Raw genomic sequence first — 24431 nt, 5'->3', positions numbered from 1 at the left:
CTAAATTAAAAACCAGAAGATTCCAACTGTATTGCTTGGAAATGCTGACCCCTCTCTAGGCTAGGGCTCACTGAGCTTCTGTTCCCAGCGTGGGGACATCAGGGGGTCACACAAACAGTTCCACTTCCACAGCTGTTGGAGAGGAGTCATTCAAGCAACTTAATACCCTCCACCTCCAGAGAAACTTTATTCAAATAATATGTTATTCAAGAAGCTCTTTTCCCAACCTGACCTCTTTCTCTTGATCAGTTCTGTCAGACAAATGGAGCTGGTTCATTTTTTATGCCTATCCCAACCCTCTCTTTGTTCTTCAATTTGTAAATGTGTCAGATATAATTAAAACTGACAGAAGCCAAGATTAAATCAAACAAAATGTAAACATTGTTTGTGTTATTTGCTCGATGCAAAGCTTTCACCATAAAATGCTTTTAGATAAATTAATTCAGCTGTTAGAGTGCTGCAGCACTGAAGCTCTGTTCCAACTGTTTGAACTTTTCAGGGACACTGTCGGGTCATCTTACATTCAAAACCTAATAACATGGCTGGGGCACTGAAATTGCCTAAGGGAATCCAGGTACCTGACTTCAACTGAAAGTCGTTGTGTGGTGGGAAGTTGACTTCCAGTAGGAATTAAATGCCTTTGAAGAGTCTATTCATGTCCTTGCAAAATGAGGCCCATGTCCATGGAGATAAATGAATGTAGCTGCTTTCACACCTACCTACCAGCAAAATGCAAACATTTTACAAAACCTAAACTAGCAAGAAAACCCTAAGAGCTACCTCTACTTTTATTTGATTGTATTTTGGTTAGCACTAGATATTTCCTTTCAATGTAAAATAATTATACTGTTCAATAATGTTACTATTAAGTTGTGGCATAACTACAAGGTTAAATTTCAGCAGATTACTCCATTAAGGATTTTCAGTTTCAGCCTGGTAGGCTGCAACCTGCAGTTTAACCCACTGATTTTAGTGGTGCTCCTGACCTTTTAAAGTGCAGATTGAGAATCTCAATGCTTTTCCCTCAAGCATTTTTGCCTTAAAAACCTCACTCCCTTATTTCAATAGCCACCATGAAAATTCATGGCAGACAGCAGAGGAACTCAGTACTTTTGAAAACAGGTTTCTGTGTTGACAACTGAGATTTTAGTGTTAAGCAATATGGCATTAAAATTTACACTGCTTTGAAAATAGATCCCTGATTATCTCCTATAATTCCTCATTGAAACTTTAAAACGTAATGCAAGAAATATGATATTATCTGTATTTTTATTGTAATTTACTTTTCACACAGGATGGGCATTTGTCACTCCTGTGTTAAGTTCGGCTCTTTCTTTGGTATGTGCACATCTGTATCTCAACTTGTTTTGCAAACTTAATATCTTGATACTACATTATGAACAGAGCTTTTGGGGATTTCTCTCTTCAGTGCCTTTAGAAAAACAACTGTTGTAGTACCATGGGACTGTAGTCAGAATTTTCTCTCTCTGATCTTAAAAGTCCTATTTATCTGCAGATATTCTCTAAGAATTCTACAGTCTCCTTGGCAAAGTTACCTCATTCAGTGCTGAGTGCAGCTGCATTAAGGGGAACTCAATGACAAAGTCAGAGGTCTTTTAGGGACAGGATGACATCATGGTACAAGATGGCACAGGAACAGAATATGCTGGTTCTTCATCTCTGATAATTGACATCTGAATAGAGATGATTATTGCAGCTATTACCTCGTTATCTTCAGTGGACATGGAATCCAACCACAAAACCAGTGGAGAGATCTTGCTCTGGGCAGGCTTGAGTCATGAGGAAGGCGGTGACTGAGTGAGCAGAAGGTCAGGGCTGATCAAAGAAAACAGAGCTAGTGTACACCAAAGATCCCTCGCGGCCTTGTCAGGTCTCTTTGATAAAGACTATTTATTAATCCCTTGCTTTCATAACCACAGATGCTTTCAGACCTATTAAAAATAGATGACAAAGATTCCTCTGTGGTGGTGGGAAACCAAGGCTGGTAAACAGAAAGAATGGAACAGAGAACACAACTATCTCATGTCTTGAAACCATCTGAAGACCCTCTTAATGTTTGCTGAAGCAATGGGGTAAATCCTATACTATTTCTGCTGGTTGGCAGAGGAATACATTGGTAGCAATGCGGTCTTAGGGTTACACACAGTGAACAGAGGTGTTTCTGAATGAATTTGGAAAGAAGGCTTCAGAGCAGTACTTCTCTGTTATTATAGCCAAGTATTTTTATTCAGTGAGATTGAGACAAAGAAGGCCTTGGGATTAAAAAAAAAAAAAAAAAAAAAAAGGAAAAAAGAAAAAAAGTGTAACAGTGTAATGGCTTCTGGGTACTATAATTGCATCTGAAATAACTTAGTGGCAATTTTTGCTAATACATACCCCCCCCTCCCCGCCCCAAACCAAACAAAACTGCTTTTCTCACAGAAGTTAGGGTTTGGAAGCTGATTCAGAATTTACATGGATGCAAATATGATAGGATACTGTTAAGACTATTCCATTGCTGCACAGATGAGTTGACAGATATCAAAATTTGGACTGATGACTTCAGCTTTAAGTTTTCCTTTTAACAAAGAATGGCAGGATTTGACTTTATATCAGGATTTTTACCCCCAATAATGTCAAAAGATCTTGCAATTTTTCACTATTTAAGTACATTTGTTGAATATCTGGGGTTTGTGTTTTATATGAAAGGATTCCAAGCTTTTGTTTTCAAATTCAAATATTGATAAAATGATTATAAAAATGTTATTCTACAATATTAGAAACCTAAGTAAAAGAACTTTAGGCCAGAAAAAGGCTATGATATTAATTCCTAATACAAATTAAACTGAAGAGGCTATCTGCATTGTTCCATAGGAGAGAACAACATAATGATGTTGCAGTATTCTGAAAGGCTTCCAGCTGTGAGAAAACATTTAGTCCTGATGTCTACACTATTCTTTCCAGGAGATGAGGTCCTTTGTGACCAATTCTGCTTATTTACACTCTCATATATTGTTTAGCTTTACTGTGCTGCATGTTTAAAGGAGAATCAGGAATTCAGCCCAGTCTTCCTTAAATTCTTGCTAGATTTTATGTTAATTTAATCCGTTATTTCTCTAGCTACCTAATACAAAGGATGATTTCACTGTCATTAAAGATCACTTCTTTTCCTGTTCTCATGATCATCTCGCTGTTATTATTCTTCTCATTGAAATTTCCTTTCTAGTCATAATGAACACTTAGAGCATTTCATTGAGTAAAACAAGGAATTCAAACACTTTCTATTTCCCTAATCAAGACCCTGTCATTATTATCACTGAAAGCCAGAAGAATGACAGAGTTACACAAAAGAGAAAAAGGACACTGCCAACGTGATTCTGTGATCACAGTAATTTATAATAACACTCTGGATGCTGGCATGGCAATCTAATTGCATACTAAAGCCTGTTGTGTAAACTCAGTTACTAGTTGCATTACACAATGCTGATGCTTCAGTCACAATTGAAGAAACTATGAACAGAATTTGGAAAGTCTTTGATTCCTACTGTGGAATAATTCATACCACTCATCTGTATGTCAATTTTCAATTTAATTTGGCATTTTTGAAACAGAAAGCCACAGTCATTCAATTCTAGAAGAAAAAATATCCTTAGGGGAAAAAAATCATGTTTTGCAAATGAAGAAAAGAAAACAGAAGTAGGATAATTTTTTATTCTATCACTTTTGACAGTATCCTCTTATAGGAAAGACTAAATAAATTCTAAAGGCAAAATTCTCTCCCCATTCACATTACAATAGCTCCAGAATATACCTACCAACTTTCATACTATTTTCCATTAAATTAGATCTGCAGTATCACAAAGGCTGATTCATCTTTTGGTCTTAGATAAGTCACTTCCAGGAAACAGGCATGATAAGAGTAAAACAGAAAGCTCCAAACAATCTCTGAATTAAGAATGTGTTCAGTAGACACACTTAGTTTCCTCCCATCCCACAGATTTCTTATCCTGAAATCTGTGTGTCACATAATGGAGAAGAACAGGACATGGAAATTTAATCTGAAGGCTAAATTAAAATCTTCCTGCAGTAACCTGCTTGAGGAGCAGAAAGATGGAGAAGAAGGAAGGCCGGGACTGGTACAAAAACATTAAGTAACAGCCCCCCAAAAAGTAAAGAGGTCTTCCATCAGGAGGTATGCTCTTCACATCATCCCCCCCTCTGGTGGTGCTCTCTCCCTAGCTATTTTACTTGATTCACGTTGCTTCAGTACCTGTTGAAATGGTTCACACTGTTTTGCTGTTATTACTGCTACTATTTTACCTATCCACACTTGTCTCTGCCAGTCTGTTATTCATAATTGCTAGGGCTCCAACCCCACCAGAGAATCCATTTTGCTTCGAATTAGAGCTCATTTGCCTTGGATACCCATTAGCAGTTTCTGACAGCTGTTTCTGCATGATGGCCAGTGAGACTTTATTGGAGGCCAGGAAGTCTTTCATGGAGATCATCTCTCCTGACAGACGGCGTCCATCTGTGTCACTCTCATTGACAGCATCAGTCTCGATGGAGATGTTTCTCCGGCTGCGCACATTTCCTGGCATTACCACATTCCTCCGTGAACGAAATAATCTTCTTTGGCATCTGTGGCAGCACTTGCAGGCCAACTTCTTTAATATCCAGTTTATGGACTGCTTGATGACAATAGAGATCACATTAAATAAGGAGTAGATGCAGCACACCCCCATGAGTATGAAGACAAAGTTGCCAAAGCGGTAAAGGCCTTGGCTCTCATACCTGATGTTCTGGCTACTGACCAGATCACCAAAACCAATGGTGCTGAAGGCCACAAAGCAGAAGTAAAGTGAGTCAAAGTAACTCCACCCTTCAATTGGTGTGTACATCGCAGAGGCACAGCAGGAAATGATGAGGGATGCTACACATAAAATCAGCATAACGTAGTACACAGAGGGCTTCCAGCCTGCCAGGCTGTCCACCTCAGAGGTCCCCGAGCCCCGCCGGCCATTGTGAGGGAGAACCCCTTTCCTCCTCAGCTGTCTTTCGTGGCAGGACTTCATGACGTAAGCTATGACAGTGATCAAGCGCTCCAGGAACAGGTTAAAGAACAAAATGGTCCCTGCACATCCTATAAGGCCGTAAAAGATCAGAAAAATTTTGCCTCCAACGGTGGCTGGGGTGGTCATACCAAATCCTGGAAGACAAAAAAGAACAGGTGAAAAAAATAAACCTGTACTTTTCCTCAAGTGCAAGACCAATGAACTGGTAGCAAATTCTTGTGGTACAGCTCAGCTTTGAGAAAAAATACATTCTCCCCAGATGTTACCCACTTGTGCTTGACTATGTCTGAGCTGTAAGGGTAAGGAACACATGCCAGCATTTCCTCCAGAATTAGAATGAAACAAAAAGCAGAACAAAACACATGGACAGGAAAAGAGTTTAGAGGAGGTCTGAATTTTGGTCTGGTTGCTAGGTTCACTCTTTCTCTCTTTGTGCTTTGGATTGCTTCCAGGCTTTGGGGTTATCACAGCTTGTTTCTTCTGTCTGATGCTTTTCTGCACCATGGCTCTGTCCCAGGGGTGGCTCTTGCCTTCCAGAGATCCATCTGCACCAAATCTTTGGAACACAAAGTGAAATTTCTCTGAGGCTCACTTGACTCCTGGTGTTGGTGCAGTGGCATATCACCCAGCACTCAGCACCCACTGTAGCCTGGCTGTGGAGGCCCAGGCTGGAAAAACACACCAGATGATATAGCCCCTGACAGGGTCATCAGCCCCTCATGAGTGTCCCAGTAGGAGTTGAAGATGCCCTGCATCTGGCTTGGCTGTCTGTCACTCATTATCAACCCCTTTTAAAATCAGTATTGCTGAAGTTTTTCTATTTCTCTGTGTCTCACTCCACAGCTCAAGTCTGCATGTGGATGTCACCAAAAGTGTCCTCTGGTCTGACGCCCTGTCATGGGATTTCTCAGATTAGAGGTACTTTCAGTCTACTCTCAAATATTTCCCATCCTAAAGCCTGAAAATAGTAATTTTGTTTTGGTTAAAGCTGTTGATAAGACAATCTTGCTTTAATAAGGTGTCACTAAAGAATAAAAAGATGTCCAGAACATCATTGAGCAAATTGGAGTTACATTCATGACAAATCTTTGCTGGTGTTTTACCAGGATTATGAAAGGACAACATAACTGACCAACTAAACAGAAACATTTTTGTTGACAGGACAGAAAAATCACAGGAGACACTGGGTTTTTTTCTCTCTCTTTATGAGATGCCAATTACGAAATAAAGACATTAGGCTCTGAGAAATAAAGGGAAATGTAGTCAGTACGATACTCTTGTACTTCAAAGACAAGATAAGATCAATGTGAAAAGACTGAATTTCCAACAGTGCCAAACTGCACCCATCTTCCCTTCACTGCCAACCTGCTGCCAGCACAGATTCCTCTCTAACACTGGCCCTGCCTCGCATGTGAAGTGTCAGCCCTCATCCTCACCCCTCCAGCTCGAGTGCCTCTAACAACAGCTCCAAGCATGGGCTCTCCAGGGTCACTGCACTTTTGCCTGCATCTACAATCAAACATCAAGTGGTCCTACAGGAGGCTCCCGCCTTATTAAATTTCTGTGCCGGAGAGAGCTGGACTGCAGCTCTGTGGTGTGGAAAACGACATGACAAGTGACAAACCACAGACAAAATGTTCTTCACTACAACAACTTTTTCTTGTTGCCTTTGGCACACAAATATTTCCTCTTGCTTTCCACCCTCCCTTTCTGTTCCATGTCTTGATCCCTCTATAATTCTAGCTTTAATGCTTATTTTCGGTGCAGGCTGGCTTATATGCAAGTCATGACCTCCACCCTGTGGACAGACACAAAAAAAACAATGGACAAGAGGAATCTCTGCAGCTGCTGAGATCTGCCCACAGAATCTGTGGGGAGGGAAGTGAGGGGTTGCCATGCCCCTGCCCCACCCTATTCCTTGGAAAAGGGAAGCAGCTGTAGGCTGGGCAGAGATGGAAAGGTGGGGAGCCCCTGGCACAGGGTGAACAGCATTTAGGGACTGGCAGGCATCTCCTACAGCATAAAGCAAACACCCTGGAAAGAGAAATGCAGTTAAGGCTAACACTCCCAGGGCAATTTTATGCCTTTGGGCTGCTTCCCACAGGTCCTTCTCAGGATCCTGCCGCTGGCATCATGGCCAGAGCCTGAACTCCTCGGGTTGTTTCTTTAGCTGACTGGATTTTGTTGCTGGGTTTGTTCTGTGACCCACTAGCAAAGGCTTTACAAAAGCACTCAATAGGCATTCCAGGGAATCATGGTGGACTATGAATAAATGACTTAGTGAGCAATTAGAGCACCAATGAGACCCATAGAGCACAACAGCAAAAGAGCAAGAAGTTGCATTGCAGATTGGGAAGCAAATACAGAGTGAAATGATGAAATTATACAAAAGAGGAAATAAAAGCAGTGGCTGACACTTGGAGACTATTCAAAAACACAAAATTGCTTCTTGTGATGAAGAAAAAAAAAAGGACACAACTGCAGGGAAAAGTGCCAGTGATTTTATGGTATGAGAGAATGCTGATTAAGTTTAGTGAATTTTATTTTACAAGTTGGGTGACATTTCTTGAAAGTACTGTTTCAAGTAGCAATTGAGATTATAGTTAATCAAGTGGAAATCAGATCATTCTGGCTTGGGAAAATAGAATGTTTTTAAGGTACTAAAAAGTGTTTCAATCAATTTGTTAGACATGTCTGCAGATAAGGCATAGGATTATCACCACTGATAGAAATGCATGACAAATCTTAACTTTACCAGCCCAGCAATGAAGGCAGCATTCTTGGTAAAACTTTCAGGATCCTATTTCGAAATCAGTATAATACTGATTTGCCTGTGTCCCATGATCCATTGACTTCTATAAATTAGTGTGGTCTTTCTTTATATTCAGCTGAGCTGAGCAAGTACATTCCTTATACTTCAGTTTTCCTCCAAATATTGTGGTCTGGTTTTTTTCACCTATTGCTTAAACAAGAATTCTGGGGGTTTGGTTTTTTTTTTTTTTTTTTTTTTTTTTTTTTTTTTTGTTTGTTTTTTGTTTTTGTTTTTTTTTTTTTTTTTGTTTTTTTTTTTTTTTTTGTTTTTGTGAATATTCATATTAATTCCAAATTTCTCTGTAGCAGATCTACTTTTTTAGAAGTTGGAAGAAATTCAAACTCCAAGTAGAGTCAGCAAAATTTTTCTAAACATTGCATAACTCCTATGGGAAACAAATTTTTGGATTTTGTTTTGGCAGCAAAATTTCTATTATGAAGTCTGGTACTGCAAAGCACTCTAAAATTCACCTGTGTGTTCAGGTTATATTTTTTGGATATTCCAAAAGTACACACTTACATAAAAAAGCAACTAAAAAGGGAAATCACATTGACAGTATAATATAATCATGCTTCATTATTTCTTGAAGCAAGTACTGGGTCTAAATGTAGAAAACTGAGCGTATGTAATTCTTATCAATAGCCAGTTTGAAAAGAAGGACTAAGGTCCAACAGGAAGTTCTCCTAAAGCAGCATCCTCTGACAGCAAACAGTGAAGCAAATATTAATCTTAATCTAACAGTAAAAAGATTATATTGAAATCTAACAAGAGGAAACAGACATCAACTGCATATTCCAGGCCAATATTAGGTAATTTCATCTTTTCTGTTGCAAATTGCTCCAGTGCTACCAACTGTTGTAAGTGTTTCTCATGGGTCTTTTCCCACACTCATCTCCCTCTGCTTGGTGATATATGGTCTGGTATTTTGTGTTTTAATTCTGGATGTCCTGACATTCATAGGTTACATTAATTAAAACTTCAGTTTTCATTTTCTGGTGCACCTGGTGCCATGAAAAAGTATGAGAAATAGTTCATCAGTCCTAATCCCTCATGAATGAAGCCTGAGCACCCCATACAGCATGTGTATAGGGAGACTGGGGCAGACATAGATTTCACAGTTAATTTTAGATCATGCAATTGGGTCTTTCTATTGTTTTGAAAAATATCTCTCTTTTCTGAGAGGTCTCGTTTCCTTTCTGAATATGTCCAGTTCCTGCTCCTGCCCTTCCCACAAAGAGGAAGTAGGTAGAAAGCAGGTGCAACACTGCAGCAACAATGAGTCATTCATTGTGCTGTTAGAAATTTAAATACCAACACAAAGCAGCATTCCAGTTTAGCCTACAATGAAAGTTCTTTGTGATGTTGTGTCTGTATTCCTAATGTATTTTATATTTATTTCTTTTTCTCTGTCATTTCGGTTTAGACACTTACTGGGCCAATGATGAATTTCCACTGGAAATAGATAGACAATGGATCATAATTGAGGTTCATGATAGGTGTGAACCAAACTAAACAGGACAAAGACTTTCAACAGCAGTGAAAAAAATCAAGAAAATAGTAATCAGTAAAGAGAAATACAGGAAGTCTTAGATACCTGCAAAGATGTTGACCATCCTTTTTTCAATTTACACATTCTGTACTGAACTATCTACATAAGGATGTTTTATGCTTCTAAAAGAGACAGAAAAAATAACTCTTAACGGAAGCTGTACTTCAAAGACTTCCTTGAGAAAATGTCCTATTCTTCACACTGTTCCAACAGTGTACAGACACCAATATTTTGGCAAAATTCACTTGTGCCATGATAACCTCCTCTGGTGCTCTCTGAGCAGGATAAGTACTCCTAACAAAACTACTGCTGGAGTAATTCTCACCTGTAGAGACTCTTGTAGGAAGTTAAAGGACTCTCAAATCTTGTCACATTGCTGCCCTCATGACACTGCTATGTCACCAAGCTTGTAAAAGTGTCCTGTTCCAGAAAGAAAGGACATTAAGTCCTTCTTTCCAAAAAGAGAAGAAAAAGACTCATTTCTGTGAAGACTTCCACTGTATGAGAGGACACGTCAATGGAAGCAGGCATGGTCACAACTACCTGATGGTGACAAACCTGTACTTAGGTCTAATTTCTGATATGAAAAAATATGTTTAGTGTCATTGATTTTGCTAAGTCTATGCAGAAAAACACACGCACACACACACACACACACACACACACACGCATGCATGCATGCAGACACCTCTGATTTCTCATCAGTGGAAGATTAGCATCTGAATTGTGTGGCTGTCTGGTGAGATATACATCCATGCATTTCAACATCATCATTCATAATATCAACATCCTGATCTTGTCTCTTATGAGGAAGGGAGAATGAGCTAGCCATGAAACTTTCCTTTAATGCAACAATTATTTGAAAAGGAATATATTATTGAGACAGTCTGGGGTGTGGTATCATTTATTTAATTGCCAACGCTGTTTTCATGTCCAGATGGTGAAGTGGGGGGGAAAGGCTCAGCCTGCCCAGGGGGGCAGGAATACATGGCTATAACAGCATTCCTGTGTGCTCTCTGCTCTTCTGTTTCTGGATTTGTCTGCCTGAGCAACCTCTGCACCTCTTGCCCAGCATATCCAGCCTTCCAGGGCTGTAAAACCTGGAAATGTCTCCAGAGCTGAGTCATAACTGCAGAATGCTATGATGAGTGCTCAGCTGCTTGATGACCTGGGACCTCCCCTGAGGGCTGCTGCTGTTGCTTCCATCTGTGCCAGCGTGCACCTGCTATGTCATGCACAGGCAGGATGAGAGGGATGTAACCTTCTGCAGACCTCCTGGCAGGGTTCAGTCCATTCCAAAAGGACAAACACAGATGCTGGAACTAATAGTGTAGGATGTCTTGATGAAACAACACATGTATGGGATCTTTTTCCTTCTCAAACTTGTTTGGAGACTCACCACACCTGACAGACAGCACTCTTGGCACTTTCAATGAGGCTGAAGGGCTGGTTGTAGATAGTGATTTGAGGATTGCATGGATGCTGTGTTTGTTCTGTGCTATCACTGGGACAGAAGACTTGTGTAAGACATTGGGCATGATATTTCTTGCCTTCTGAGAAAAGGCTTCTGTAAACCCAACGCTGCGACACAGACGTAGGTTAATGTCACAGCAAGTGTGTGAATGGGACTTCAAGGTTAGAAATAGCAAAACCTTGGGCTTACACTGCTTTACTCTGGAAGGTATAAGAAAAACTGGGTTTGTGTTGGTGTGTGAAGCAATGTCTCTATTTAACACAGCAAAGTTCAGCTCACAGAGAGTCATTGTTAAACCCTGTCTGGAGAGCTGGATGCCTGTTACTGCCCTTCGCTCACTTCACATATGGAAATGCATGTTCTGCCTTGAACAGAAACCTACCTTAAGAAAAGCTTCCAATGTTAAGTAATCGAAAAGACATAAGTATAAGGAATGCTAAAGGGACAACTTTAAACAAACAGTGTCATCAAAAATCAGTTTTAATACCTTGAGGTGTCTGTTGACACCTCTGTTATCATGTCTGTGTAGTCCTTCAAGAACACATGACTGTAATTTTCCTTATTGCAAGATTAAACTATTGCATTAGATAATTTATGCAAACCTTGCCATTCTGTTTTATATAATTAAGGTTGTATTTTGTTTAAAATTCATACCAGGTCTTCTATAAGAAATGTACACAGCCTTATTACAGCTGCTGTGTGATCACAAATCCAGTGTATAAATGTTTTATGGCCACCTTCAGGTTTCTGTTTATAATTTTTATGCTGTTTCTGATGCTGGAGATGCTAGGCTTAGTGCCTTTCCCCTAGAAACCCCTAGAAAGATTTGTACCTCTGTACAACTTTTGTGTTACTATGGGGTAAAAAAAAGTACAGTTTTGAAATACCTTATTACTATTTTCAAACTTCATAATTTGCTGAACAGTCATTTAAAGGTTTTTATTTAGCTTTAAAACATATCTAATTTATCTAATTAAAAACATTAAAACATTTATCTAATTAAATAATATATATTGATTATTAAATACAATTTTTGTTTTTAATATTCAATCACATTTTCTTTTTAGTATGTTGTATGAAAAGGCACTTGTGGCTCCACGTGCTTGGCTCCAAGATAACCTGAAATCCTGTGCTCAAGTGTGCTTAACAGCTTCTGCCTTGGTATGGGTATAGTAGTATTGACAAGTGGTAGTTCTGTGGACAAGATTCGTGTAAATTCGTGTATATATATGTATACACACGCAAGACTGAAAAATATACAAAATTACATGTGAGTCAGATACATATACATATATAGAAATCTTCTTGTTGTTGAATATAAACATTTCTGTTGAACAGTCTACCTCACTAAAAAATAGCAGTTACTTCAAACCATAATCATCTTGGCAGAATAATAGTTTATCTGAATCATGAATCTAATTAACACTGTTTCAAGGGTTTGTTTGCAGTCATTCAGTCTGTGTAAACATAATAACCCCAACAAACATAGAATAGGAACATAATACTGTGTACTCATTAAGGCATAAGTTCATCTACTCTAAAATTTGCCTTTTTAAATCGTACAAAGCTGCCTGTATTTCAAGAATTTTCAAAAGTTAGTTTAAACTCGCTTTTTGTTACTTTACTGCTGGCGTATACAGCTTTTCTCTGGAATAAAGCTTTAGCATGTCTTCTCATTTAGGGGTAAAACTACGGGGAATAAGGCCAGGCTTTTGGCACCCTCAGGGTGGTGCCTGCTTGAATCCTCTTGGTAACCTGAGCTTGAGGACATACAGTTAGGGGCATCTCAGTGGACAGGATTTTGTAGAATTAAAGCTGTTCCCTGGCTTTATATACCAACAATTTTAAGCAACAATGTCACTTGTGATTCAACTAAAGTAAAAATGCCTCAGCTGTGAGTATTAAGCTCAAAAAAGTGAAGTAAAGAAAAAATATCTGCAATATTACAGACTGTAAGGAAGCTGGGCACAGGTAAGAACTTATTTTTGGTAAGCTGAAGAAACAGTATAGGTGCAGGTGTGTTTGTGTGCTCTTACTTTTTCCTAACCAATTTCAAGCCTTATCTAGATGTCAGAGAGCAAGTTTGGTAGCCATTGCTACCAGGACCACCATGTGCCAAGGGCCTCAGCATCGCTACTTACCAGGAAACAAAAACCTCACCCAGAAAACTAGGTTGGCCTGATGCTTGGATCCATCAAACTAAAGGACAGATCAAAAGACCGTGGCATAAAAGACAGTACAGATACTGCTTAAGTTTCTTGGAGACTGACAGAAAGCCCCAAAAAGCTAAGAATAAAGGAAAAAAGTCATAGTACTCAAGCAGGTGCTGCAGGGACTACAAATATGAGGCAAAGCCCATGAAGTCACACCATATAGAAAAGGCGATTGGTATTGTGTGTAAAAAGGATTTTGAAACATTCCATATGAAAGCAGAAGCACATATTATTATTGTAATTAAATTTAAAAAAAACCTGGCAGATCATGACGGACAACATTATCAGAGATTTCAGTGAATATTCATCACTGGACAACTGGTGATAGAGAAATGAAAAATCTGAGAGTGGTTAAGATGAACATATTATGATAAACTTCAACTTTGGTTTTAGTAACTCTGAATTTCTTATCTGTTAATCTGTGTCACAAAGCCAAGAGTTATGAAGGGGGGCCAAAGGCTATTTCTCTTTTTCTTTACATTTTGAAAGCGAACATTTATTCTGGGGTGGGGGGCACAGATAGATGTACACTTGGGGGAAAAAAATCTGAGTTTCTCAAGCAATCATAGAGTTACAGAATAGTCTAGGTTGGAAGGGGCCTGCTAAGGTCATCTCATCCAACCCTCTGTCGTGGGCAGGGACAGCTTCTGCTACACCAGGTTGCTCAGTCTGAATAATGCTGGGCTTCTCCAAAGACTATGTCACTTACCAAAAAAAGTTTTTTGGCACCAGGTGCAAAAATGTCAAGACAAACTTAAGATCCCATAACGATGGCAAAGAAATCAAAGATATGTGACAACAGTTGAAAGCACAGTGAATTTTGGCTCAGTGAAAAGAGTAAGTCATGGCTGAAACCTTATGCTGGCTTCTATCCACACAACAGCAAGGTGCGTACCTTTGTTTTTGAAATGTCTGGCTTTTTCAAAATGTAAAAGGACTGGCAAAGTCCCTGGCTCATGGATGCCCTAAATCTAATGCATGTGTCCCTTCCTGTGAGGCCAGAGACGCTCTTTTAGTGACAGCTCTAGTGGCAAATGTCTGTAAGAGAAGCATAAATTCAGTGATCAAGTCTACTCACATGATTTTAACAGGTCCAAACATTTATGTAAAACAGGACCCATTTGTAAAATATGACAGGGAGGTTCAACACTCTGCTACTCCAAATCCTCCACAGTAACTTTGGCTTGCTGTCAAATTGTTGTGCCATTGCAAATATAAAAACACCCACAACACAATACCTATTTCAAGGGCTGAATCTCTTCTCACCTATCTGGGTGATGATCAGTCCTGCTCTCTGTGCATCAGGCACATTCAAAGCCTCAGCATTTGCATTACCCACGCAAACAGTTAAGCAAGGACAAGACAGGCATGCAGAGGCGGAGAGAACTGAATGAGATTATAGCAAGATGTTAAGGAGTAGTTAGAAGCTACAGAGCTAGGCATTTTCTGGTATAACTGAACAAGTGATGTACTATGGGCATCCCAAAATCAGACAGCGGCTAAGGTTTGAAGCGACCTCTGGAGACTGGCCAGTCCAGCTCCCTTGCTCAGCAGGGTCTCCCTTGCATGGTAGGTGCCCAGTCAGATGGGAATTCATCTAAAGGATAACAGGAATCTCTGGCTTTCCAGTCAGATATTTTTAGACTTGTGGAAATAAAAAATCATACTTTAATGATGTGTGGAAACAGAAGTGTTCATATATGCAAAGATAAAACTGCAATGAATCCTTTCAGAGGTAAAATTGTGAAACTGTTTCCGAAACACTTTTGATTAAAGGTTAAATTGCCCATAATAGCTTTTGACATCTTTATTTAAATTATTTATTTCAATAAACATTTTTTTACTTTCCCTCTGCTTTATGAGATTTTCCTATGCAAGTGGGTTAACTGAATTAACAGCTTTTTTTTGGTGAGCAATCACTGCACTGTTGTAGGAAGTGTGAGCCATTCTAGAGGAGCTCTCCTCTCTGCTCAGAGGTATCTGAAGCTACTATTTCCAACAAAATATTTGAGAGCCTCCAGGGAGAGTGAGCTCTTCTCTGATGACAATCCCTGAATGGAAATGATAAGGCTGAAAAATGTAAGTGTAAAAACTTTGTGCGTGAAATGCTTGGTTGAACTTTGAAGAGCTTACATGCACTCCGGAGTGCAACATAGTGTGCTGTTCATTTTCTTGAAGCCTGAAGGCTGCGTCCTGGCCTTCATGCTAAGGAACAGGGATTTCAGAAAGGCCTGTCTTTTCAAACATTAGTGTTTAAAAAAGGAGACACATTTTAAAATGCACTAAGAGAAATTTATCACAAGAATCATCCCAGAAATTACAGATTATTTTGGAAGTCAGCTTTTCCCAGATTTTAGGAAGCTGTTAAACCTGGAAGCGGGAAGGTTCAGTGGTTGGCAGCTTATGTACAACAGTCAGCTTTGTTAATACCCTTTTCACACATGTGACATGGTTTACTTGACACTGTTAATGCTGATCAGTTAAATAACTAAATTTGACTTGTTTTTCACACTCTGCTTATGAAAATAGTGAAGCTGAGAAAGCTTTTACTAAATATGTTTATCCAAAAACACAGTAGTATCACCTGTTTAATTCATTGAGCATTCTTCCAGAGGAGGAAAAAAAGTGCCCAATTTACTCCAAATACAAATACAAATACAAATACTCCGAATACAAATACTCCAAATACAATCTACTTTTAGAAAAAGCAAGTTTAGAAGTAAGAAAAAGTGAATTTTAAAACCCGTGAAAAAATGACAAAGTCCTGGCTCTTTCTACAGGTTTTGAAGATGCCACCTGTACTCGTAATAGGTTTAAAGGCTTTCAGCCTCATAGTTGACAGTACTTCTTCCCCAGCTGAACAGCCTATTTTGCTTTGGAAAAGAAGCACATAATTAAATAACAGGATTTCTTAGGACTCTAAGTGTCCCGTGGATAACTGTGTGAAAAGAAATCTGAAAGTTTTGAGGCCATTTATCAAGTTCTTTTTGCACTAAAAGGACTCTGTGCCATCTTTTGTCTCTCTATAATGGCTTCCTGGGAGCTAAGTCCAAAACAGTTTGCCATACATGAAAAGGCAAAAGTGCTTTGATACAGCATATAATGTACATGCTGAAAAATAGGTACAAAACCTGTGCCACAAAGGATTCTCTTCTAAAATAAAAAGCCTGTTAGTGAAGTACTTGAAGAGACGGAGTCTATCAGACTTGTGAAAGAAAGGTTTTTGAACTACACAGAAAAAATTGCCCAGCCAGGAGCTGAAGAAATTAATGCTTTCAAATTTACAGCAACTTTTCTAACAAGTAGAGAAATAAGTCACATTCTCCAAAGGAGTTTTAAATGAAGAGGAAAAGATTATGGTTTTATGTGGAGTTTTCAAAAAAATCTCAACACATATGATGAAGAATGATGTAGACAGAGAAAAAGCAACCCTGTTTCAGCAGCATAGGCAGACCACAGCCACCAAACTCTCACAAGTGCAAAATATAGGAAAAAAACCCTAAAAACAAAAACACACCAGACTGTTGTCAGGTGTATAATATGACTTAAGCATATATTAACATTAGAATGTTGAATGACCAAACTAACTGGTCTAGTACAAATGTATTTTGTGAAATAACAAAAGGACCAAAAAATTAGCTAGTAATTATTCCAAAGTACTTGGCTTCATCAAAGCTATTAGAGCTCCTCAGGTGCTGATAGTTTAATGAAAACTATAGTTGACCTGGTCATGTCATATTTTGCTGTGTGCTGTGTTGCTGCCTTCCAGGATCTTTGGGAACGCATGAAAATCTGTATCACACATACTGGATTTGACAAAACCCACCACTGCCCTTTCCTTTCTGGCCTTCTATGAAATGAAAATTGGCTTAAGTACTTTTTGCTCAGTGTAATTACAAGTGTGTGTATATATATGTGTATAGATATATTTTTATATATATTTAACGCTTGACTTTGAATAAAATTTTGCTTTTAAAGTGTCACAATGAATGTTTCGTTAAAAGTGGTTAAAGAAAAACTAGCAAAAAAACCCCCAAACCAGCCACCTGCTATTTTGTAGTCCCAAGAGTGATGTTTTCCTTACAAACATGACAGTAACATTCTTTACCAGATGTGTGTCTGGGCTTGCTAAAACGTGTTTTTATATAATTTTGACGTGTTTATGGCTTTATGATTTGTCTTTTTCAAAATGCATTGCTAATAGTTCTCCTCACCGAAGAACTGGAATGACAAGCTTTAGGCAATTCAAATGACCACTTGAAAGGTGGGTCTGTGCAAACTTCGTGAAGTTCAACAAGGCTCAGTGCAATGTCCTGCACACAGGTCAGGAGGATCCCAAGCACAAATACAGCCTGGACAGAGAGTGGATTGAGATTAACCCTGGGGAGAAAGACCCGGTGGTGTTTGTGGATGTAAAGCTCAACACGACCCAGTGATGTGTGCTTGCAGTCCAGAAAGGCAACCAGATCCTGGGCTGCATCAAAACCAGCCTAACCCAGCAGGCTGAGGGAGGTGCTTTTGCCTCTCTGCTCTTGTGAAACCCCACCTGGACTGCTGTGTCCAGCTCTGTGGTCCCCACACAAGAAACACAAGGACCTGCTGGAATGGGCCCAGAGGAGAGCCATTAAGATGGTCACAGGGCTGGAGCACCTGTTCCATGAAGACAGGATGAGAGAGTTGGGGTGGTTCAGCCTGGAGAAGAGAAGGTTCTGGGGAGCCCTTACAGCACCTCCCACTACCTAACGGAGCTTACAAGAAAGCTGGAGAGGGACTTTTCAAAAGGGAATATAGGGATAGGACATGGAGGAAAGGTCTCAAACTGAAGGACAGCAGGTTTATATTAGATATTAGGAAGAAATGCCTTACTATAAGGGTGGTAAGACACGGGACAGGTTGTCCAGAGAAGTTGTGGACTCCCCATTCCTGAAAGTGTTCAGGGCCAGGCTGATTGCTTTGAGCAACCTCGTCTGGTGAATACTGTCCCTGCCCATGGCAGGGGGTTTGGAACTAAGTGATCTCTAAGATAATTTCCAACCCAAACCATCCAGTGATTCTGTGAAGTGATAAATCCTTGTGGTTAAGAAATAAAGAATCCAATGTTGTCCATGATTAAAAAGCATTTTAGAGTATCTAGTGCAAAATCAAACATAAAATCTATCCTTGTTTGAACATTTAATGACTATTCTGGTAAAGCATGCATAGTTCAGGGAAAGAAGAATGCAGATGTTTTGACGAGTGAATAGCAAATTAAACCCCATCCATCTCCGTGAACATGCACTGACAGATAAGGATATTAAGACATCCTGCCACCCAAAAAAAGTTTTCTCTTGTGTAAGATCTGTTATTATCCATGTAACACTGACAATAAGGTGTCACCAGACAGAAGATCTGAAGGTACTTGATATAATATATACTTAATATAATTTTTGGCTAGCAATGGCAACTGTTTCATGTGCATGTTATAGCCAATTTATGTTCTCTTCCTTCTGTCCTCTAATCTGCAGTTTTCAATATCATGACCTTTTCAACATCAATGTCAAGAGTCATCCACAAGACTCACAATTGACAACATAATGCTTGAAGCTGAAGATGTCTTAGCAGACCTTCTACTGAAGACATAACTTACAAAAACCCTGACACATGGACTCAAGAAGTACCTCAGGAACTGGTCCAGCTACTTGACCATCTGTGAGTCATTACCACATACCCCACAAAGTATTTGGCAGTGCAGAAGGCCTAGCAATACCTTCACCTCCTTCCCAAATCCTGGTATGGGTGCAGCCTGTAGATTATCCTGTTTAGTTAGATCTTCACTGAGCAGGTGAGCTTATTGGAAATCATATTAATTTCCATTTCCAAGTCTAGTAAATCTGTCTTGAAAAAGACCTGCTGTTGGACAAAGGGTCCACAAACAGAGAAGATGCCTTCTAACACCCATATACAATGATTGTGGATGCTGAGGGCGTGCAAGGGGAATACACTGATGGCTTTTACCAGGCTTGCATCCCCAAATGGCATCACCTCCTGCTGCTGTTGGAATGGCTAGGGGACTAAGGGGACCATTGATCTGGCTTAGCTGGGAAATTTTTTAGTTTTTATGGGAACCCTGCTTCCCTGCTTGCTCTGCTAGGATTTGCAGGTTATTCCAGCTGTGCTGTACATTCTGTCCTTCCTCCCTTTCATCTTCTCCTTTCATATTTCTATTGTATTTCTTAGCAAAAATTCAAGCTCAGAAAATCTTTTTTACCTTGTTTCATTACCTAATAAAGCATGTATATTAGAAAATAGCTACTATGAAACTTCTTAGAAACATCTCATTAATCAGCTTCCAGCATTTCATAGAGATTAAGCATGACATACTTACTAACACAAGAAAAATCACAGACATGAGGGAGGCTGGGCTGACATCATGCACATGGTTGAATTTTGGGTATCTCATCCCAAACAAGTTTTGATGTAAGAACCAAAGTGTTCTCATAAAATTGTTAAGGGATATTAGGAAACCAGATTTACTTTACTGTGTGTCAATTTAAATTTAAGAACAAGATTCTGTGGCTAAAAATATATAGTTTGAATGGCAAATTACTGTATTTTCTCCATACATTATTCAGGTACATATTTCTCTTCAACACAAAATAATCATGATTTGCATGTATTTCAGTTTTTATTAAAAATTCAATTATGAAAACACACAGTGCTTGGTAGATTACCTCCTACATGTCTTGCCACAGCTGAGGCCTTGGAGCTTGTGGGGAAGAGGATGTGCAGTTCTCCCAATCTTGTCTTTCTACAAAACATTCACAGTTTCAGTTCCAGACTTTGCCATTTTTACCTTGGATCCACTGTGTCTGAGGAGATCTCTGATGATTCAGGCAAAGACACCATTTGCTTTACAGCCCATTCAGCATAGTCACAATGGACTGATGTGAGCAGGTGTGAGGAAATGACAGATTTATTCCAGTGCTGTAGGAGTAAGCACATCCTAACAGAGTCTGCTCAAGGATCAGTCTTCCTCAACACAACGATAACAACTGAGTGAGTGCAGATGTCTTTAAAAATGAAACATGCTTTACTGCTTTGGCTTGTAAAATGCGAAAATTTTAAAACTTCTGCATTCCCCATTTTAAACAACCCTTTGCAGCAGTGTTGTCTTTGGAGTGAGCCAATGCATATGGTGCTCCCTGTACTGATCCCTGAGACCTAGGTCAGGCACACAAACAATTTGACAGGCTGAACAAATTTAAAACTTTAAACCATGGGTTCACTGCTTTGAGTAGGAAGGTATTTTATAAGTAAGCTTTTATACCCACTGCACTGGCTAAGGAAAATATAGGTTCCCACTAGTTTCCATAAGCTTCTCTTTCAAGATTTACACACCTAGTATGTATTTTCAAAGTCTCTCTAAAATCCAAGCTTTGCATGACTAATAGCAATTCACATTCAGTTTGAGAAGCAATAATATACTTCTATTTCACCATGTCTATTAGAGATCTGCCACACACACTTCTTTTCTAATTAGTATTTGGTCATGAGAACAGCAATAGTTGTAAGAACAGTAATAATATAACTCCCTCCTATTAAGATAAATTAAGGGTAATGTGCACCAGACAAGAAAATGGAGGCATTATTACCATTGACGTGGGGCAGGCTTGAGGATTTTGAAGCTTCAATGCCCAGGTTTGAGCTGCACCACTATTCTGAGTAACAATGTACCAACTTCAGCTGTTCTTAATCAGAGACCTTGCCACATACAGCCTTGTTAATTACTGTTGCAGTTCTGCTGTTTGGTTAAATGAAACTTGTGTAATCTGATGGGTCAAAAGCTACGGATCTGTGGTTTTACAAGAACAAGAGTATGTTGGGGATGAAGGAAGAAAATAAAGACAATGGATAAGGAGCTTGGCGTGAGGATAAATGACCTGATATAGAGTGCAGATCTGAGTCCAAACATCCCAACAGCAACATTGAAAGAGACTGGGATTTGAACCTCTGGGAACGGACTTGAGTGATACTGGTTCTGTATCACCATCACACACCTTGTGCCAAATCCTTTATACTTTTAGGTGATGGCAAATTTGAGTGCAGAATTCCAGTGGATCTCACTGTTAGTGGATCCCACCTACCAAGTTTTGCTTGAGCCCCCTTGCTGTAGTTATGCCAGCATCACCACATAAATGCAGAAGTTGCCAGCTACACTGATAAAAAAACCATAGTTTTCTCAATTTACACTGAAATTTGATAAGGATTTGTCTCAGTGGCAATGGCAGCAGAAGCAGCTCTTGCCCACTTAGTCCTGGCACTGGCTTTCTTGTGCCAGTGCAGCAGTAGCCCCCCATTGATCTAAAGGAGACATTAAAAATCATAGAATGATTTGGGTTGGAAGGGACCTTAAAGACTACCTCATTCCAATCCACCCCCCCCCCCATGGCCAGGGACACCTTTCACTAGACTGGGTTACTCAGAGCCTCATCCAACCTGGCCTTGAACACTTCCTGGGATGGACCATCCAGTCTCTGGGCAACCTGTTACAGTGCTTCACCACCCTCACAGTAAAGAATTTCTTCCTAATACCTAATCTAAACCTACTCTCTTCCCATTTAAAAAGGAACCTTTGTCAGAGTATTTTTAACCAGCTCAGTCTTGATCCAGCTAATTGCACAATCCCACAAGAAGCAGGCAGATGTGAGAGAGGAGATGGTTCTGGATGTGGAAGGGATTTGGGACAATGGGGAGCAGCACTAACCCTGACATCAGGGATAGTATGTTTCCACCAGAACAGCTCCTAGTAGGTAAGTGATTCATCAAATGCATTTGGTGTTGGATATGCTGCCCTCTCATTCCAGGAAACTGTGGTTTTCTGGAGGTTTGTTTCCTTCAGTCCTGCTTACCAGGGGAGGCCCAGGGAGCTGAGTTCTCCCAGTGCTGCTGCTGGCACTGTTGTCCTCCAGGGGAGATGACAGCTCTGGGGGCCTTTTCAAATGGGTGTTGCTATGGGCAACTGCATATAGGAGAACATAGGCAGAGGCTGAGAAACCCAGGGGGATGGAGCACAGTCGAAGCAACAGCCCAGCAGGAACAGCTCTCAGAGCAGGTTGTAAATGCTGATAAAACATTATCTCAAGCAGTCTTTGGCAATTCCAAAAAAACTACAGCCAATGTAGCAGAAGTCTAAAAGTTATTTTATTGCTTCTGGAAGTACACGTGAGTTTTCACCCTTCCTAAAATGAAGGCAGTAAGGATAGGGAGCAGATGGAGACGTGCAGAGGCACAGCAAAGCAGTCAGCTCTGCACCTTCCTCTGCTTTCTTCTCTCCTCTTGTGAAAGATAAGGAGAAGCGGACATCTGCCAATTTACTACCTCTACTACCTTCCTCACATCTAACAGGGTGCCTTTTTTTTTTTTTTTTTTTTTTTTTTTTTTTTTTTTTTTTTTTTCCTTTGGTAACCATTAGGGAAATTCACATTTAGGTTCTTTTAGAGAAATTTAGTTTCTCTTGCAGAGTGTGTGACAGGCATTTGTACAAGCCAGTTCAACCTGAACAGTTCAGCTGTCCAGGAAAAGAGCAGGTTACCCTTCCATGCAACCCTCTGCTGAAGAAAAATTTTCATTCCTTCCATTACCACAGAAAGTAGCAGAAACAGATGCTATACATCTGACTTTAAAAGCTGACTTCTATCTCTAGTTCTTTTCTAGCTGTATTTAGGAGTGTAAATGGACAGGTCCATGCATGCCACCATGCCTCAGCTTTGTAATCTTTCCATGGCTATAGGAGTGAGCCAGAAAGCTCTGTGAAAGCAAGGTAACAGGTATGTATATCAATGTTACTGCTGGAAACCTGTGACAGTGTTTTTCCTCTGTGTCCTCAGTTTGCCTTTTCCTGCTATCCTGGTCTCTCCTGTAGATACTGGTGCAGGGAACCAGGAGTGCAATACTGCTGCTTCCATCTCAAAGGCCACCTGGACAATCAGGTAATTGATTTTTCTTATTTTAATATTCCATCCCCTTGCTGCTTCCTTTCTTTTCCCAGATCCAAGATAAAGCTTAGATTAGTTTGCTTGCCTGTTTTATTTTTCCTTAGGCACTTCACTGACAGAAGTGCAGGCAGTTCAGGAGGAGGGGGAGGAACATTACACAAATAGTCTTTTCCTTTGTGACACACTTGTTCAGATTAGACTCCATCCACCTCTGCTTAATATGATGGCAGCTCAGCTAAATCAACCTTTTTTTCAAGTATGGCAAATTACTCTCTTTTAAACGCAAACCCAAGTAAGACTAAAGTCTCCTGGGATCCTATTCAGCCAAACCTTATTCATGTGCAGCTTTGAGTTTCATGCTTTATTAATTTATTTCTAAGACAAGAATTGACTGCAAAGATTAACAAGAACTTCTCCTGAAATTTGCAAGAAGGTCTTTAATATCATATCATATCATATCATATCATATCATATCATATCATATCATCATATCATATCATATATCATATCATATATAATATCATATCATATATCATATAATTTAATATCATATCATTCTCATATCATATAATTTATTTTATTCTTCTATTTCCCAGAGGATGGAATAAAGCTCTCTGAAGAAGTTATAGTTAAATAGTCATTGAGAGTTTAGATTTCATTGCCATTTTTTCAATAAGGGATGATTTTATCCAAGCCAAAATTCAATAAATCGAACTAAATCACATCAGGAACTGTCACATCTTCAGGTCTCCAAACATTTCCCATCATCATTAAACAGACACAGTGAAAGTCTGCTAGCAGCTCATAGAAACCTGAGACAGCTTCTAAGCAGACGTGATTCTACCTGAAGATAACATTCAACTTTCCTGCTCCTGTTTTTTTCTCTTCTCACATTTGATACAGGCATAATTTGCTAGAAATCAACAATCTCACATTATTCACATTATTTTAAGCTTCTCCTCCCTGCTATTTATGTGCAGGTAAACCAACTGGAACGTTGCAAGGGATAATTACAGCTTCATACACAAAATACGGAACAGAACAAGATTTCACTTCAAAGCAGATGCACAGCACATGCACATCCACAGATGAAATGCTGTGTTTAGCATACTAGATAAAATGCAATATTGACACCAATAATTAAGAAATAATTGCTAACCTTTCCCTCTGTGGAACAAGTGAACAGTTCCATCAATGCAAGCTTGGTCTTGCCAATTTAAAGTAACAAGATGCAGAAAATTGCCACATTTACTCTTCATAGAAAGTTAAGTATCTCTTCATGGGCAGTGGATACTTTTGAGTTCTTTGCACACATTCTAAAATTTCTCCTTTTC

At 39.5% G+C, this 24431-nt stretch overlaps 1 protein-coding gene across 1 annotated transcript in view; it reads right to left on the bottom strand.

Annotated features, from left to right (window-relative positions):
• Positions 1–3448: 3448 nt before the first annotated feature.
• KCNK13 (potassium two pore domain channel subfamily K member 13) overlaps positions 3449–24431 on the bottom strand; it is a 49867-nt gene continuing 28884 nt past the window's right edge. The window contains exon 2 of the mRNA XM_066188648.1: positions 3449–5209. Coding sequence (XP_066044745.1) covers positions 4317–5209 — 893 coding nt within the window. The 3' untranslated portion in view covers positions 3449–4316. The remainder of the gene's footprint in view (positions 5210–24431) is intronic.

Source organism: Chamaea fasciata, unplaced genomic scaffold (genome assembly GCF_029207755.1).
Source record: "Chamaea fasciata isolate MVZ Bird 193981 ecotype frontalis unplaced genomic scaffold, bChaFas1.0.hap1 SCAF_7, whole genome shotgun sequence".
Lineage (NCBI taxonomy): Eukaryota > Metazoa > Chordata > Aves > Passeriformes > Sylviidae > Chamaea > Chamaea fasciata.
The sequence above is the reverse complement of the archived record's forward strand: the minus strand, read 5'-3'. Positions and strand labels throughout refer to the sequence as shown.